This window comes from Terrapene carolina, unplaced genomic scaffold, assembly GCF_002925995.2.
Source record: "Terrapene carolina triunguis isolate 2854851 unplaced genomic scaffold, T_m_triunguis-2.0 Scaffold95, whole genome shotgun sequence".
NCBI lineage: Eukaryota > Metazoa > Chordata > Testudines > Emydidae > Terrapene > Terrapene triunguis.
This window is the reverse complement of record NW_020664446.1, coordinates 3446729-3465987: the sequence shown is the minus strand read 5'-3', so window position 1 is coordinate 3465987 and position 19259 is coordinate 3446729. Positions and strand designations below refer to the sequence as shown.

The window sequence follows — 19259 nt, the reverse complement described above, 5'->3', positions numbered from 1 at the left end:
AGGATATTGCCTCCCCTTACCTTGTCTCTCTCAATTGCAGAAAGAGGCATGAATCCGGCTGTACAGGAAAGGGCTGCCTTTGTGAACAGATGCTGCCTCATGAAAGGGGGCGTCCAACTCCCTCGGGCTGCAGGAGGAGGTAGGGAAATGGAAAACATCTGGATCGTTTCAATCTCTTCCCCACCTGGTCAGGTTTCTTCCTGGCTAGCGTTTCTCGTCCGAAGAGGCTGGCCCAGGCTTTGGTTTTTAAACGTACAATGCCGGGAGCTACACGCCTGTTGACTTGGTTGTCCACTTGCATCACATCCAATAAATCTTTCAGCTGAAGGGGAACGTGCCCTTCTGGTTTTGGGAACCCTTGCTGGGTTCTTGGTCCCTGTCTGGAGAGGAGTCCTAGGGCAGGTCTACACCACAGAATTACTTCGGTGTAACTACGCTGCCCCAGGGTGTGAAAAATCCACCCCCACTGAGTGACGTAGTTACACCGATCTAAGCGCCCATGTGGACAGCGCTGACATAGCTACCGCCTCTCGGTAGGATTAATTACACCGATAGGAGAGCAGCTTCAGGAAAGCGCTACAGCTGCGCCGATGCAGCATTTTAAGTGTAGACCTGCCCTTCGAGTCTGTCTACACTGCAGTCGGGAGGTGCGATTGCGGCACATGTAGACGTAACCGAGCTACCTTTGAGCCCCGTAAGCTGGCGACTTGGAGCACCTTCTTGGGTTTCAGAGAGATGCTATGACAGCAGAGCCCTAACTCTGACTAGACAGAAGGGAAAATTGCAGACTGAGCCGTGTGGGACGAGCGGCGGCCCCCTCTGTCTCTCTCCACCGTACCCAGCTTCCTTTGCCATAGCCTGAGGGGTCTCTCTACTTCTCCCTCACGCCATCTTCCATTCAGCAGGGAGATTGGGCCTCTCAGTGGAAAGGGCTGAAGCGTTGTCCTGGGGAGGAGCGGGGGCAGCACTGGCTGTCCCTTCTGAGCCGGGCAGTAAGGGAGCTTGGGTCATGCAGCCCTGGAGCTAATGGTGCCCGCAGGAGCTGCGGAGCAGGTGGAGGCGTCTCAGCTTTGCACCTGGCTGTGGTCTGGTTCCTCCTGCCCCCGCCCACCTCCAAAACCGCTATTAGCTGGCCAAACTGGCCGAAAAGCTCTCCCGACGCGGGTCCCCTTAGCCCCAATGGCCTGAGCTTCCTCTGCCACCGGCCAAATGGGCCCTGGATGCATTTCGTGGGGCGTCGCTAGAGTTATTTGGGTAAAATGAAAAGTCTCCTCCTCCCCCGTTCTGTTACTGTGGCCCTCCGCCCTGCTCTGCTGCCGACGCCGAGCGTGCCACACACTGCCGGGAAGCGCCTGGGCTGGGGTTGTGGAGGTGACCTGGTGCGTGTGAAGCACGTGTGCTGTGTTAAACCCGGCCTGCTTGTGTTCCTAATGCTGCTGGAAATTTATCCTCCATGCCGTAAGGGACATGGACGGTGGCTCTTCTCCTGTTCCGGGGCAGACAGGGAGCAGGGGAGGCTTCCTGTCTAAACGCTCCTTCCATCAGGCTGAACAACCTTAACGCGGCTCTTCCCAGGAAAACCCTCCCCTCCGATCCCATTCAGCCACCTGCCTTCCCAGGCCCCGGCAGGATGTGAGAGCGGAGTGGAAAGTGACTAACCGAGCAGGCAGAGATGCACCCAGATTAAAGCTCACATCTGTGTCCTAGATTAGTTCTGTGTGTGTGTGTCTGTCTGTCTGTCTGCAGCCCTCTCGCCTCTGGAAGTGCCGATCTCTGCGTGCAGAGCTGGCGAGCAAATCAGCAGAAATCCCTTCACGTGAGCCGACACCGTTGGCAGTTCAGACACCGCATCAGCTCTAGGCCAGCCAACCACGGCGGACCCGTTCTCCGACTTGCTTCTTTCTTAGGCCAAATGCAGCAGGGAGCGATCTTTGCTGAGGTTCTCCGGGAACGGCCTGTTTGGTTTTTTTTATCTTTTCATTGGTTTCATTTTCAGAGCCAGCAATTCCCTCCTTTCCCCCTCCAGCTCTGCCGCGTGACTACGATCAATTGTTTCTCCTACACAGTACTCTTCACGCAGATCAGCTGTGCAAAAAATGGCCTGAAGGCAAAGGAAGGAAAAGTTTAGGCCAGACCTTAAAGAAGATAATTCTCAGCCCCCAGAGCCATCAGGCCACAATGCCTAGGGAAGCTGGCAGAGGTACCGTTGCTGCAGATCAAAGCAACGGGGAATGATGTTGCAAAAGGCGGCTGATCCGAGGGCTGGCAAGCCCCTTCTGCCCTTGCGCACAGCCCGTCACCCCCTCAACTCCCACGGTGCTCTTGGGGTGCGCAAGGAATGTCGGACCAGATGCTACGCTCCCTTGAGTCAGGAAGCAAGGAGAGCAGCCAAAGTTCCTCCAGCCACCCGGCCATGAAATAAGCTCTGCTTTCCTGAAACGTTGCCAGGTGCAACCTTGGGTCATGGCTGATAACGAATTTGGTGGCTTCTCCTCACTTCTGTGCACATGCGCCACCTGTGTGATGCAGTGTTGCTGGGTGGCCTGGATCTGGACTAGCGGGGGGAGGGGGAGCCTGTGGCTCAGCGTGGAAGTGAATTGTCCTCACCCTGCGTGAGCCCCGGAATGGGAATAACACCAGGAATGCTCTGGACCAGGGCTGGGTGGGAAGGTCGTCCAGGACCTCCCTACCTGGCATGTAACTCAGGCTCCCGTTATGTCTGGTACAACGTACTTAACTCCGCCCACTGAAAACACAGCTCACTGCTGGTTTAACTTCCAGCTGAGCCAAGTGCGTGCTGCTCCGGCTGGTCTCCAGTTAGATCCCTCGACGGAGACCAGCCTCCCCGTTACCCCAGGCACGGAGACGTTCTTGCTGTGAAAGTCAGGCCCCTGCGGCGCGGCCCGGAGCGTGTTGTTGCATAAACACGGACGTTTGTGTTGGTACAGCCTGGCTGTAACGAGCGACAGTCTGCAAATATCCGCCCTCGAACGCCGATGGCTGGGTGGTCTCCAGCATGCACTGGCAACACGGGGGGCCCGCCAGCGAGACCAGTGCCAAGTGGTGAGTAAGCGGTGGCAGCTGGTCTCCTCCAAAGGAAAGCCGCTGTGTGCGTATGGGGGAGAGAGAGCCGAGCAGTTCCTGTTCCGCGCTTTCCCCTCTCCGTGAATCCCTTCCAGCAGCCCCGGCTCGAGTGTCACAGCACCATCCTCCATAGAGCCGTAGGGTTAGAAGGGCCCGCGAGGGTCGGCTAGGCTAACCCCCTGCCAAGGCGACTCGGTACTTTCCTGCGGTAGCTCTCGAAGCTGTGGGCATGTAGCCCGGCTTCGGGAAGCAGGGAAAAGGCTCCCGTGGGGAGTCAGCGGTGGAACGGGGAGTAGACCCCAGCCTTGTGCTCCGAGCGTGAGAGCCCAGCAGCCTCCACGAAGCAGTTGGGTAGCCGCTTACAGGCTGAGGGGGCAAAGCCTCAGGGTTGGTGCCTGCCATAGGGCTAAAGTCAGAATTCCCGTGCATGACGCAGCGGGTACATCTGGCCCCTTGGAACAGGATTGTTACCGTAAGCCCCCGTGCAAAGGCCAAGTGCCTGTGCCCACAACCGCTGCCTGTACCAATCGGTTGTTTCCCTGTGCTTCCCCTGGCTGTCACTTGTCTCTTACTCAGGTTGTAATCTGTTTGCAGCAGGGTCAGTCGTTTCAGGGTGTGGGGGATGTACAGTGCCTAGCGCAGCAGGGCCTCGATCCAGGAATGGGTCCCTAGATGCTAGCGTAATAGAGATTATCACGTCACCTTCCCACAGCAAAGGGGTTCCCAAACTTTTTGCCGGCACAACCCCATTGTAATGAATTATTTCCTGGCCCCGGCAGCATGGAGGGCACCATCGTGAAGAGCACCAGAGCGTGTGAGGTCACGCTGGGTGGAGCAAAATGGCATCCCCCGTGCACTAGGGATTGCGGTGATCCCAACAGCTGAGGGCGTGATGTCATTTGGGTGCACGGCCCACGGTTCGGGAACCGCTGCCGTAGCACCAGTCATCGGCGGGCTCTTGCAAAGCAGTAAGTCTCCCAGTGCCCTGGGCCGTGGGCATTGTCCCGGCTTTACCTCGGCTTTTTGATGTGCCCAAGGGCAGTTAGTGGCCAAGCTGAGGGTAGGGCCCAGGAGTCCGACTCCAAATACCTCCCCTGCTCTGACCACTGAGCTGCCCTTCCCAGGCTGGAGTGCCACCGGTACAGTGACTCTCGGCCTGCCACGAAAGGAACCTTGTTGGTGTGGTTTCCAGGGAGCCTGCTGCAGGCAGGGCCACCCAGAGGATTCAGGGGGCCTGGGGTCTTCGGCGGCGGGGACCCCCCGCCGCCGAAGACCTGGCACTTCGGCGGCGGGTCCCGGGGCGGAAGGACCCCCCGCCGCGGGTCTTCGGGGCACTTCGGCGGTGGGTCCCGGGGCAGAAGGACCCCCCACCGCTGAATTGTCACCGAAGACCTGGAGCGGAAGAAGCTCCGGGGGCCCAGGCCCCGCGAGAGTTTTTCGGGTCCCCCAGAGCGAGTGAAGGACCCCGCTCCAGGGGCCCCAAAAAACTCTCGTGGGGGCCCCTGCGGCAAATTGCCCCACTTGCCCCACTCCCCCCCCCCGGGCGGCCCTGGCTTCAGGGGCAGCTCGGAGCAAGGCGCTGCGCTGAGGCACAGAGTTTACGGCCAGAAGGGACCACAGACCCAAGAGGAAAGCGATACCTTGTGGGGATCAGTCACGGGGAGGAACCTGAAAGCCAAGCCTCTCCTGCTTCCCATTCTGAAGCAGATGGATTCCCAGCCGGTAATGGGAACAAACCCCTCCTGTCCCACGGGCCTCCCCTCTGCTCCAGAGGCTGGTGGCAGGCTGAGAAATCTTTCTCCATAACACTTCTTGCAGGGGGTGAAGGTCTCTAACCTACCCGTAAAATCTCTAGAGACTGTAGGGTCTGGCCGTGCCGCTCTGGTTTGCAAGCAAAAGCAGGGTCCGACCGAGCGAGCCCCAGCCTGCTGCCAGCGGGGGGCTGTAGACGGGGACAGAAGACTGGACGGCTGAGCGTTGTACTGGGAGCCAGGAGCACCCGCCCCGTGGCTTTGGGAGATTGCTGAATCTCTCTGCCACAGCGTCTCTGTCTGCGAAACAGGGACAGAACCTCCCAGAGGCATGGAGGATTCAGGGCTGAACTGCTCTGAAAGGGGGAAAGCCCTGTGCCTGGGCCAGCGGTGTCCTGATGCTGCCACGGGGCGCTGGGTTGCCGGTGCCATCTGCTGGGCAAAACTTAAACCCAAGCTTCTAACCACGTGCAGCCATGATATATCCCAGTGGGTCTCAACCAGGGATCCGGGGCCCCGTGGGGGGGCCGCGAGCAGGTTTCAGTGGGTCCACCAAGCAGAGCCGACATTAGACTCACCGGGGCCTAGGGCAGAAAGCTGAGGCCCACGTCCCTGACCCCTGCCACCTGGGGCTGAAGCCGAAGCCTGAGCTTTGTGGGGGTTCCCGTAGTGTGGGGCGCTGCTTGCTGCCCCCTAACGCCGGCCCTGGCTTTTATATGCAGAAAACCAGTTACTGTGACACAGGTGGGCCGTGGAATTTTTATAGCATGTTGGGGGGGGCCTCCGAAAGAAAAAGGTTGAGAACCCCTGTTATATCCCACATGGCTACGCAGGAGGCAGGAGTGGTCTGTCCGTGTGTCCTGCCCAGATTCCACCCAGCCAGTCACTTTGTCTCCTTCAAATTCCTTACCAGTGTCAGCTGGAGGTGGCACTTCTCACTTCCTGTCCTAAAGTCCTGTGCAGTTGACACAGCTGCTGCATTGTCAGTAGTGGAGGTGTGAATCTCTCTCTCGCTCTCTCTCTCTCACACACACACACACTCTCTCTCTCACACACACTCTCTCTCTCTCGCATTTTGAAAGGTGCTGGTGAGCGATTAACCTATATATGGCCAGTGCTTTCGAACCACATAAGCGGAGAGAAAAATGGCCTGGCTACAAGCCAGCCTCGCAGGCCCGTGATGTTCCAGGGGTATGTCTAACGTGCGCTTCCCTCGCTTTGATTCATTAAGTGACCGAGTCCCTGCTGTGACCGGTGGCTCGCTAAATGCTAGCTCTGTCTCTTTGTGATCCTTGGGGACGCGTCGGCGTTGCTCAGAACTCCCACGGAAAAGCTGCCACAATAAAAGCGTGGAGAGTCTCGCTGACTTCCTCGCAGTGCTGGAGAGCACTGAAAAGCTGGCAGGGATCAGAGGCGACGGCTTTTATTGGAGTCTGAACAGCTCGGAAGCTGTGAAATAAAGAGAACCGAGTCTGGCTGCCCGACTTGGCTACCGCTCCTCTCTGTGCCCTGGTGTGAAAGAGAACCTGAAATGTATGCAGTCGCTCTCTGCCTCCTGCAGTATCTCGGCCTCCCTCTGAGCTCTGCAGCTTCCCGTAAGCGGGTTCAGGGCTGGTCAGTGAGACCTGTAGGGGGAACACGGGGGGCAGCTGCAGGAGGTGCCAGTCAGGCCGCAGCCTTCCCTCTGGGCTGGTACTGGACGTATTCCTGCAGTGTGGCAGTAGGGGGTGCCGTCTTTCAGATGAGACTTAACCCCCAGCCCTCGTATCACAGGATTGTCTTCCATGTGGGGCTCACAGCTGCCACGTCCCCTGCTGCCCCCTGCTCACGATTTAGCTAGCTAGAAGCTTAAAGCTGGAGCAAACGGCCGGCCCTGCCAAGTCTCCCCTCCCTCCTGCGTGTCTAAGTGGCTTTGCTCTCCCTTGGGACGGCCGGGTAAGTTTCTGGATGATAAGGAAACCGCAGTGCTATATCCTTCCTTTCACGCAGCCGGGGCAATGTGACTGTTCAAGCCGGAGGCATTGGGCAGAGCTGTCTCCCTTTGGTGTCGCTAGCTGTCTGCTGGTCCTTGCTCCCCACATGCTTTCAGCCTGGGCAGGTGCACCGGAGGGCCCTGTTTCTTGCCACAATATTCTGAATTGGAAGAAGACCAGCTGCAGCAAAACTCCAAGGGATCGGGAAGCCGGCGCGCCATGCACGCCCTCTGCGTTGGTGTTAGCAGGAATTCACACCTTTCCGTAGACTTGCTAGAAAACGACACGGCACTTGGGGAGGGCGGGAAGATTTTTGCTGATGGTTTCCACCTCTGGCTTACGGTTTAGCAAGTTGCTGCAACTGGTTTGGCTTAACGAATGCAGCATGTTCAGTTAACGACGGTTGCTGTCTGGAAACGGCGTCACATGTCATGAATCAGAGGCATTGCACCTTTAGCTCCATGGTGTGGCTGTGATCACAACTTGCTGTCTTGGAAATGAGCTACAATTGTCAAAGGGGTTTTGCCCTGGTAACCTTGCCTCACCTTGCACAGACGCAGTTGGGGGCTCCTGCAGGAGCCTGGGACCACCTGGGTTCTCTTCCAGTGACCTCCCCAGAACCTTAGGCAAGTAGCTCTGCCTCTAATGAGATATATACTGTAGATAGATAATAAGACAGAAAATATCATATTGCCTCCATAAAAATCCATGGTATGCCCAGATCTTGGGTACTGCCTGCAGATCTGGTCGCCCCATCTCAAAAAGGATATATTGGAATTGGAAAAGTTACAGAGAAAGGCAACACATATGATTAGGGGAATGGAACAGCTTCTGTGTGAGGGGAGATTAAAAAGACTGGGACTGTTCAGATTGGAAAAGAGAGGACTAAGGGGGGATATGATCGAGGTCTATAAAATTATGACTGATGTGGAGAAAGTGAATAAGGAAATGTTATTTACTCCGTCACATAACACACAAACCAGGCTCGCCCAATAAAACTAATAGGCAGCAGGTTTAAAACAAATAAAAGGAAGTATTTCTTCACACAAGGCACAGTCAACCTGTGGAACTCCTTGCCAGAGGATGGTGTGAAGGCCAAAAATATAACAGGGTTAAAAAAAAAATTAAATAAGTTCCTGGAGGGTAGGTCCATCAATGGCTATTAGCCAGGATGGACAGGGATGGTGTCCCTAGCCTCTGTTTGCCAGAAGCTGGGAATGGGAAATGGGATGGATCACTTGAAATTGCCCTGTTCTGTTCATTCCCTCTGGGGCACCTGTCATTGGCCACTGTCGGAGGACAGGATACTGGGCTAGATGGACCTTTCGTCTGACCCAGTCTGGCCGTTGTTATGGTCTTCTGTAATTCTCTTTTGCCCCCGTTTGAAATCGGTTATCAGTGTTATCCGTGACCCATCTCCATAGTGTCTGTGTGCCTCCCGAGCAGTTAAAAATAGACCTCACCCTAACTCTGTCTCTTCCTTCCCTGCCTGTAGAAGCAGTTTGGTTGGTTCCAGGGTCTCCTGTCTGGGGTGCGCGGGTGGGTGGCGTATGGAAAACACTTGCAGGGACAGTTAACTCTAAGAAGCGGGTGAGGTTTTTAGTCAGGGAGGTCTCTTGCAAGAGCGAATGAAAGCACTGAAATTGTCCAGTCCCTGGGACCATTCTTTCTGCTGCCTTTCTCCCCGCCCCCCCGCTGGCGTTGTCATTGTTCCTGTAGTTCAGAGCTGTCCTAGGAGATTGTAGTGGTAGAGGGTGTGCCGATCTCTCTGGGAACCGGCCCAAATGCATGGGAGGATAGCAAGACCTTGAACTGGAATCTATGGTGGGTGAACCTGGCAAAGCGGTAAATGCAGTTCACTGGAGGAGTGACTCCCGCTAGGTTGCTGTCTGAAGCATGAAAGCTCTAACTCTCCTCAGCTTAGATAGGTCCAAAGGTTAGTAATAAATGCATTGCATCTTCTAAAAACCCAGACCTGGGATCAGGCTTCATGACATCATGGAGCAGGGAGTTCCGCAGGCTGCCCGCTCCCTCAAGTGTTTCCTCTTGGATTTTTTTGGCTTTAATTTGGTCCTAGGTGGGGCAGATTAGTACAGTAGGAAAACAAGAACTAGCCAAAACAAGACTGAAATATTGGCCCTAAATGTCCAATGCATTCCATAGGACTCTGTGCTGGATGCAGAATGCAAATAGAGGCTCTGGTACCACAAGGACGGCTGGAAGTCCCACTTCTTCTTTTTAATTACGTTTATTACCTCGGTTATCTAAACTGAAGTGCTCGGATTGCAAGGTGTAATAAAACACAAAGGATCCCCTCATTCTAGAATTCATTGCATTGTTAAACGTGAAGTGTTTGTGCGTCTTGCATAAAAAAATCTGGGGGAGCAGGGATACATCGGTTTATTCCTATGCCGCCTCTTCCGGAAATGGCTGCACCAAGCCTTTCAGACGCTGTATTTATGATGCAGATAGAATGAGTAACTGATCTGTTACCCAGCTGCGCGGCATCTTCCGATTTCTGAACTACGTGGGCCACCGTTTGCCTATGGGAGAACGTAGCGATGTAGATCTTTGTGCGTTTGGATTTAATGAGGATAGCAGGCTTCTGGGGTTTGGTAAGGTGTGATTTCTATTTGAATGTTTTTCCCATAGGCTGTGCATGTTTATTAAATTTAGCAGATTAATACCGTTGAAAGAGGAGAACCTATCAGAACAGAATCCCTAGCCAGAGGGAGTGATGTGTAGTGGCTAGTGCAGGGGACGCTCAGAGCTATACTTACTTCTATACTTACCCCTGCCACTGACTCATTCTGTGTCTTGGAGTAAATTGTGTCCCCTCTCTTTGCCTCAGTTTCCTCATCTATCAGTAGGGGATAATACTTCTCAGAAACAAACTAGGGAAATGCAACCTAGATGGAGCTACTACAAGGTGGGTGCAGAATTGGTTGGAAAACTGTTCCCAGAGAGTAGTTATCAGTGGTTCAGTGTCATGCTGGAAGGGCATAACGAGTGGGGGCCCGTAGGGATCGGTTCTGGGTCTAGTTCTGTTCAATATTTTTATCAATGATTTAGATAATGGCATACAGAGTACATTTATAAAGTTTGCCGCCGATACCAAGCTGGGGAGGGATTGCAAGCACTTTGGAGGATAGGAATAAAATTCAAAACGATCTGGAGAAATGGTCTGAAGTAAATAGGATGAAATTCAATCAGGACAAATGCAAAGTACTCCACTTAGGAAGGAACAATCCGTTGTACACATACAAAATGGGCAATGACTGCCTAGGAAGGAGAACTGCGGAAAGGGATCTGGGGGTCAGAGTGGATCACAAGCTAAATATGAGTCAACAGTGTAACACTGTTGCAAAAAAAAAAAAGAACATTCTGGGATGTATTAGCAGGAGTGTTGTAAGCAAGACACAAATAATTCTTCCGCTCTACTCCACGCTGATTAGGCCTCAACTGGAGTATTGTGTCCAGTTCTGGGCGCCACATGTCAGGAAAGATGTGGGCAAATTGGAGAAAGCCCAGAGAAGAGAAACACAAATGATGAAAGCAGCAAAGACGTGGAGCATGACTAACAGACGTACAGGAGACTCCTATACGTCTGTTAGTCTATAAGGTGCCACAGGACTCTTTGCTGCTTTTACAGATCCAGACTAACACGGCTACCCCTCTGATACAAATGATGAAAGGTCTAGAAAACATGACCTATGAGGGAAGATTGAAAAAATTGGGTTTGTTTAGACTGGAGAAGAGAAGACTGAGAGGGGACATGAGAACTGTTTTCAAGTACATAAAAGGTTGTTACAAGGATGCGGGAGAAAAATTGTTCTCCTTAACCTCTTAGGACAGGACAAGAAGCAATGGGCTTAAATTGCATCAAGGGCAGTTTAGGTTGGACATTAGGAAAAACTTCCCAACTGTCAGGGTGGTTAAGCACTGGAATAAATTGCCTAGGGAGGTTGCGGAATCTCCATCATTAGGGTTTTTTAAGAGCAGGTCGGACAAACACCTGTCAGGGATGGTCTAGATAATACTTAGTCCTGCCTTGAGTGCAGGGGACTGGACTAGATGACCTCTCGAGGTCCCTTCCAGTCCTGTGATTCTATGAGTCCCTGTCTCATGGGGCTGTTGTGGAGCTTAATGTTTGGGGAAGTGCTTTGAGATCCTCAGATGAAAGGATTGGCATGTTCCGCTCCTCAGCTTCCACTCTGTATTTCAGGAGCACGATCGTGGTTTGCCGTGAGACACACAGGAGCCGGTGGGGCTATCTCCAGTGAGCTTGGCTCCCGTCCACTGGCAAAGAGTTTGTTGGCAGACCAACGACCTTGGTCACCCGGGAAGATGAGAAGACGTATGGCCTGGTACCTGTTGGTCCTGTTGGCGGCCGTGACAACGGGCTACCCCTCTCGACGATCCGCCGTGGACTTGGACGCAACCCCAAGGACGACAATTGCCTATAAGGGTAAGGAAGCTTGGTTTTACCCCTGCCCCAGAGGGAGCAGCCGGACACTGTGCGTCATTGGTGCATGTTGCCTGCATGGCCGGGCGGATGTGAAGGCCGCCTGGCTACGGGGAGTGGAAGGTCCTGGGCAGAGGTCCTTAGATCTGTGCTTAGCTCCTGCAGTGAGCACTGTGCAAAGCCCCAGGATGCACAAGAAATGGGGTCTGGTGTGTAACAGCCAGTGCTCTGAGCTCGCGGTGTGCCCCCTCCTCCTCTCTCCGATGGCTCCCTGGGGATGAGGCCGATGATTTCCCCCTCGCCTCTGGTCCCCTTGTGTTTCGGCTGTGAGAGACGGATGGGGCGTGGGGGAAGGAGGGAACCTGCTCGGAGAGCCATCAGCCTGCCCTGCATGCTGTCTGGGAGCTGCTGCCGATTGCTACGTGCCAGATCGGAGCCGTCAGCACGACAGCATCTGCATGTCCGATGACATCAGCGTCTCCGCTTTCCCAGGCTCCTGCGGCACAAGGACATATGGCCGCAGCTCCTCGAGCACGGTGAGGCCTCCTGTTCCTGGCTGCCTGTGCTCAGCCCCCGGATGCTAGAGCTTCCCAGAGCAATTGCATTAGACTGACCTTCCCTGTGACATCCCTACCTGCTTCCTTCCCGGGGGCTTGAAGGGAGGATTTTGTCCCCTCTGCAGAGGGGGGCCAGCCTGGGGTCCACACACCACCCCACATAAACCCCAATTCAGCTCATAAGGTGGTGCCTAAGCCTTGTCCTGGCCCCTCTGCCTAGGGGTGAATTCCGCCTGTGGTGGGCTGGAGGGTGGTCAGATAGGTTGTTCCAGGCCTGCCATGCCATGGCTTTCTTGGCGGGACTGGTTTATCCAGCCTCCTGCGTCATCTTCCCCGGCCCATGGACTGACTCCTGGTTGCACTGTCGGAAAGGAGTGGGAGTCTTGCAATTGTCTTTGATGGACAGAAGGAAGCTTGGCCTTTGCCCTGCGGGCTGGCTTGGTGACATCTCACCTGAGATGCCGCTAAATACTTCAAGACAGTTTGGAAGTGAAGCCGAGGCAAGAGCCTCTACCTGACAGGGATGATGAGAGGGCCGATTAATTAACTAACGGTTGCACAGTGTTCGCTTAAAGGCTGATGGAGCAAGGAGAATTCAGTTCTCATGGAAAAATGAAACCTTCATGTAACTGCAGCAATTTCTTTGCAACGGCAAAAGTGTTGGCTGAAATATCCCAGCAGAATGCTCAGGAGAAGCCGAGAACTTGGTTAAAAGTTCACATTTGAGATGAGTAGATGACCCATGAGCGCTGTGAGGGCTAGCAGGTTTAGCTTGGGGCTCGGAGCCAGGAGGTTGGTCCCAGCTTCTTCACACATCTACCGCTGAGGGCATGACTGCTTTGAAAACCAGAGAGCTCTTTATAAACCCTTAGCCACGAAGCAGTTCGGTGTCATTGTTCCATTTTACATAAGAACGGCCATACTGGGTCAGACCAAAGGTCCATCTAGCCCAGTATCCTGTCTACCGACAGTGGCCAGTGCCAGGTGCCCCAGAGGGAATGAACAGAACAGGTCATCATCCAGTGATCCATCCCTGGATGGCTAATAGCCATTGATGGACCCATCCTCCATGAACTTAGCTCGTTCTTTTTTTAACCCAGTTATAGTTTTGGCCTCACAACATCCCTTGGCAATGAGTTCCACAGGTTGACTGGACATTGTGTGAAGAAATACTTTGTTTGTTTGTTTTAAACTTGTTGCCTGTTAGTTTTATTGGGTGATACCTCGTTTGTGTGTGTTATGTGAAGGGGTAAATAACACTTCCTTATTTACTTTCTCCACACCAGTCATGATTTTATAGACCTCTATCATATCCCCCCTGAATCGTCTCTTTTCCAATCTGAACAGTCCCAGTCTTTTTAATCTTCCCTCACACAGAAGCTGTTCCATTCCCCTAATCATATGTGTTGCCTTTCTCTGTAACTTTTCCAATTCCAATATATCCTTTTTGAGATGGGGCGCACAGGAGCCACGCAGGGGTCGGGGAGGAAAGTGGTGGTTCGTTCCCACACCATGAGACTGCACCTAGATCTTCCTGCCCCGGCCATTCGCCTCCTCCCCTGCATGCTCTACCCAGCAGCAAAACAGAGACAAACAACAGTAACACTGACACTTCGGCGCTGTGTGCTGACACCTCGTCTCACTGTACCAGCCGGTGCTGCATGCTCCAGCTGGCGTCCCTGCTTCCGTTCCCATTTTTGAAGGCTTTTTTGTGTGTGTGACCTGAGCGCTGGAGACAAGACGTTAACTTCCAAAATAAAAGACTGGTGAACCGCTGAGGACGGAGCCAGTCCAGTCCCTAGATGTGTGTGTGTGATTCCTCCCACACACACCCTGTGTGCGCCTTTGCATGCACACACACGGGTGGGGGAAGAGACTAAGGGAGGTGCTAAAATATTCTTCACACTTCTTCAGAACATTCAGCGTCTTAAGATGCAAATCTGCAAACCACGGGTGTGTGTCCCTGTGTCAATCGACGGCCTGAGAATAGCGGTGCTTGTACAGAACATGTATCTGCAGAATATAAACAGCTGGAGATCACACACTCCCCAGAGACTGCTTGTGTTGGGGTGTTTTGATCTCCCTGTCTCTGCCCTCTCTTTCTGACAGCTGCAGGGGCCACACGGAGAGGGGAACAGTGCGGGGCAGGGCTGAAGCCACCTCATCTTACATGATTTGGTTCCATCCCTGGTGATCTTTGGAATCCCAGAACCACTCCCCGAATCGGAGCACCATGGCTCCACACTGGCTTGGTGGCGTTTCATGGCGGGATCCTGGTGGGCAGCTTTGTACCGGGACGGCTCCTTACCCCCATACAGGGACCTGGCTAGATGTTGGAATAGCCCATTACTGTGGATTTGTGCATTCATGGCCTCTTGGCCACCCAGGCATCTTCACACCGTCTGGAATCTGCATAATCTCTCTTGAAACAGAAGTCCTGGGGATCGGGGACGTGGTCACTGGGGAGGAGAGAAATCCAGACCCGTATTGGTCCGTCTGGGGTTTTTCTCCGTAGTGCGTGTGGAGTGAGTACTTCCTTCCGTGCCCTCTGGGTGCGGGGAACCCGAGATCAGGGCAGAGGCGTGGCTCCTGAAGGAGCTGGGTCGTCAGGCAGGAGCACGGGGACCATTCCAGGAGCACTGTGGGTGCGGCCCACAGCACAGCGAGATGCACCGTGCGTCACGAGGGAGCTGAGCCTGCTCTCTAGGCTCGGGAACGGTGTAACGAGGGCCTTGAAACAATAACGGGGCCCCGACTCACCTTGGCGTGGTTCCTCTCGTCTCACGACTCTTTCTTTTGGTGCTAGGGCTTCTCTCCTCCGTCTTGTTTGTTCTTCTAAGGTTCCCGGGAATCCACCTTCTCCACCAGGAGGGATCCCCGGGGGCTAGTCAGACCTCTGCTCTCCCTGGTTTTCAGTTTCCTTCTCCTTGCAGCTTCTGGATGCTCGTGCGACAGCCGTGCGCGCCCGTTGGGAATCGTCCGCCGCAGGCCCAGGCCCCAGCGCGGTGTCGCTGCTGGACGGGGCCAGCTCTCCCCAGGCACCGCCAGCGTTCCTGCTGCTTGACTGTTGAAGTGAATTCTGTAACCGCACACAGAGCATAGCGTCTCACACGCGCTGAGTTGAGCAGCGGTATCCCATCGGGGAGACGGGCCAAGGGAGGCACAGAGGCGGGGCGTGACTCGAAGTTCACCCAGCGCGGCTGTAAGAGCCGGGACTAGCGCTCCGCTCTGATTCCTAGCCCTGCCTCCCAAGGAGCTGTGTGATGAGCGCATGGTGCCCACACCTGCCCTCCAGGATCTCCCCGCCGAGGCGGCTTTCCCCCCGCGCTCCCGGCTGGGAGCAGGAAGGCACGAAGCCCCGGGGCGGCAGCTGGTCTCCCAGCAAGGAGCCGAGCAGAGACCTCCGGCTCTCAGCCCCCCGCACTGCCCCTCTTCAGTGGGTGGAAGCGCTGCTGGTGTGGACAGAAGGAGGGTAGTGTGGCCATCAGCCACCGAAATAATTACTGCGGCGGCTGTTAATCGACCTAACATCGCTTGTAGTGTAGACGTGCCCTGTGACACATAAGGAGTTGCAAGAGACCATTCAGAGGGAAGTGGGCGGATAACCCTTCTGCCGCCACGGGACAAAGGAGAGTTAGTGAGTTACGGGTTGTTGTGATGAGCCAGGAAACCAGTGTCTCCACTGAGTCCATGGCTTCTGGGGCCTGGCAGAGTTATAAAATTCCATCGACCCAGCCATGGCGCTCAGGGGGGTGAAAATCCACCCCCCTGAGCGAAGCAGTTAAGCCGACCTAAGTCCCCGTCCGGACAGCACTAGGTTGACAGAAGAGTTCTTCTGTTGCCCTGGCTCCCTCCTCTCGGGGAGGTGGATGACCTAGGCTGCTGGGAGACCCCCCGTTCCCCTCACAACCCCGTTGGCGTAGGGAGCGTCTCCACTCAGCACCGCAGCTGGGCCGCTGTCGCGTTTGAAGTGTGGACGAGGCCTGAGCTCCCCAGCTGGTCTTTAGAAGGTGCTGCGCGGGTTTCCTTTGAGGAGGAGGATGGAGAGGTTGGAGAGAGGGTGTGAAAAGTTAGTCGCCCTCCTTCAGGTAAAACCAGTGTACGTGTTTCTTGAGGGTCAGGGGCTTCTGCACCCCACCCCCTTCCTGCCTCCCTGAAGGTTTTGCCCCACTTCCTCCCTCCGGGGACGGCTCCATCTCGTAGCCCCAGCTTTCTCGACCCAGCTCTTTGGCGCTGGCCCTTGATGCTCACCAGCATCATCTGAAGCCCCTGTGCTGAGGGTCGAACGTGGCAGTCTCTAAAAACAGCCCCACAGCTCCCCCCTGGGCTGGCCCCCGTCACCTCTGCACTCTAGAGCAGCTGGACGGGCTTGTTTCAGGCGGGAAGCCCAAGGGGAGGTTGGCAGCTGCAGTCGGAGGGGAAGTGGCTTTCCAGCCCTGTGTTCGGCCAGGAGTCCCCCTGTGACGCAGCTAAGTGCGTTAATAAGCCATGACCCCATCAGGCAGCCTCCCCCGGGGACCAGGAAATACTGGTCTAGACGAAACATCTGGACGCCGCGGCTGGTGGTGCAGATGTGACCAACTTTATGTAAAGTATCCTGTGTTAAACGCAGAGGGGGTCGAGTCATCAATTCTGGTCCGGGAGACGCTGGGATCAATCCAGAGTAAATGAATTGAAGTCAGAATTGAGCATTGCTGCGGTAAATTTGTAACAGATCAGAATCTGGGTTATGGGCGGGGGGGAGGGGCTACGTGCGCCTCAGGCACTGGAAATATAGCTGCCCTAGCACGGATTCAGGGAAGAGTGAGCAAGAGAATCAACACATCAGGAATAATATTCCTGGACTTCCCTGTAGGGTAGGTCTGGCACAGGCCTCACGGCTGCTTCTGACTTTTCCCATGGCGTTCAGCTGTGTTGGGCAGAAGGATGGATGGAAAGCAGGGCCCTTTGTTCCATCTGTCCCAAAATGGGCCTCTGTTTGCACCTGCAGTCAAATGCATCTCAAGTCAGCACGGCAGGACGCTAACGCTTCAGCACACGGAGTCAAGAATCAACGAGAAAGGAGGCTGAGGGAACGAGAAAGGAGGCTGAGGGTCACATACTCTACCTGACCCTGCTGGGTAGGTCACCCATTCCGCACCAACCTACTTGGTACCCATTCAATGGCTATTAGCCAGGATGGGCAGGGATGGTGTCCCTAGCCTCTGTTTGCCAGAAGCTGGGAATGGGGGACAGGGGATGGATCACTTGATGATTCCCTGTTCTGTTCATTCCCTCTGGGGCACCTGGCACTGGCCGCTGTCAGAAGACAGGATACTGGGCTAGATGGTCCTTTGGTCTGACCCAGTGTGGCCATCCTTATGTTCTTATTCCACACTGGCCCACCTGGTACTTGGACCGGTACCCATTCTATACCAGCCCAGCTGGTACTTTATGGGGCATGGAAGTTCATCTGACATCTCACACACTTCACCATCACTAGTCAATAAGACCCATCTTTGTCCCGCCCCCTACCTTGCTGGCCATCTAGCCATCCCTTGCAGGTCCAATGCCTCTTGTTTACAGACCCTCTGACTGCGCTAGTCCCTCGTTCATAGAAAGGGGTGGAACGCAATTCTGGATTTTTTTCCCAGCTGGTTTCTCGTTGTCTTAGCTCCCAGCTCAGTCTGACCCACTGCTGTGTTTGGAGGGGGCCTTTCTGAACCTCTGCAGAGAAATACATGTTAAAACCGCCCTGACGGAAGATCATTTTCCGATTATTCTGCGATCTTCCTGCGCCCAGGTGGAAGCTGTGAGACAGCAAGAGGAGCGCAGGGCGGGTTTGCTTTTACGCCTACAATCATAGAATCTCAGGGTTGGAAGGGATCTCAGGAGGTCATCTAGTCCAACCCTGCTCAAAGCAGGCCCAATCCCCAGACCGATTTTTACCCCAGTTCCCTAAACGGCCCCCTCAAGGATTGAACTCACAGCCTTGGGTTTAGCAGGCCAATGCTCAAACCACTGAGCTATCCCTCCCCCAGTATTTTGGAGCCGTTCCATCTAACTTTCCCAGCCTGGCTCCAGGCCTGGTCCATTGCCTCTCGCGCTGTAAGGTGAGCAGAGGGAGGGAAGTGTAAAGCTAATCTCTGACCCTTGGGGCTCCAATAGACATGTGCCACAATTGGGGCAAACAGGAAAGCTTTAGGCTCTTGCAGTGAGCTTGGCTGCCTGAAATACGGCAGCTCAGCTGTGCCCTGGGTTATCAGCGTTAGAGGTGGCTCAACGGACTGCCTAAACTTTCGGAGATTTCCTTCGGCCTCAAACAGCTGCCAGAACTAGCCGCTCTCTGAAGCAGCTGGGTGCCGTTCCGGTCGCCCCATCTCCACAAAGATATATTACAATAGGAAAAGGCACAGAGAAGGGCAACAGAAATTATCAGGGGGACGGAACAGCTTCGGTATGAGGAAAGGTTAAAAAGACTGGGACTGTTCAGCTTGACAAAGAGACGACTAAGGGGGGGGATATGATCGAGGGCTATACAATCATGACTGGTGTGGAGGAAGTGAATAGGGAAGTGTTATTTACCCCTTCACATAACACAAGAACCAGGGGTCACCCAATGAATAGGCAGCAGGTTTAAAACAAACAGAAGTACTTTTTCACACAACGCACAGTCAACCTGTGGAACTCATTGCCAGGGGATGTTGTGAAGGCCTAAAATGTAACTGGGTTCAAAAAAGAATTAGGAAGTTCATGGAGGCTAGGTCGGTCAATGGCTATTAGCCAAGATTGTGCTCTGGGTGTTCCTAAACCTCTGACCTCCAGATGCTGGGATGGGATGACAGGAGCTAGATCACTCAATAATTTCCGTGTTCTGGTCATTCCCTCTGAAGCGTCTGGCACGGGCCACCATTGGAAGGCAGGATACTGGGCTAGACGGACGATTGGTCTGACCCAGGATGGCCGTTCTTATGAAGATCATAGAAACCAGGGGCCAGATCCTCCGCTGGTGGACATGGTCCCAGCTCCATTGCAGCTGGGCTCTCTTCACCAGCTGTGGTGTCCGAGCCCCCTGGGCAATGACTTGGCGCAGGATCACCACGTAGCCCCGCTGTGGCGTCTGTCCTGCATCTCTGGCTTGCGGGACCAGCGAAGCCGCCTGCGATGTATGTTTTGGGCCTCCTGCGCCGTCATGGCAGTGCGTCGCCCAGCACTGCAGCCCAGCTGCCACGTCACCCCCAAGTGCATTGCAGCCGTTGTCTGCCTCTCCTCGACCCCCGTGCTGCCCCTCCTACCCCCAAAGCATCCGTTCACCCGATGCTTCTCCACTCTCTAAGAACCGGCGTCCTCCCATTGTGTCTCCTGCCTCTAAGGACCGGCGTCTTCCCGATGCTTCTCCACTCTCTAAGGACCGGCGTCTTCCCGACACTTCTCCCCTCTCTAAGGACCG

General features: G+C 54.6%; 1 protein-coding gene across 1 annotated transcript in view; it reads left to right on the top strand.

The window, feature by feature from the left end:
* The window catches only part of SEMA4G (semaphorin 4G), a 77646-nt gene that overhangs the window by 18940 nt on the left and 39447 nt on the right, over window positions 1-19259 (top strand). The window contains exon 2 of the mRNA XM_026650936.2: window positions 11034-11276. Coding sequence (XP_026506721.1) covers window positions 11156-11276 — 121 coding nt within the window. The 5' untranslated portion in view covers window positions 11034-11155. The remainder of the gene's footprint in view (window positions 1-11033; window positions 11277-19259) is intronic.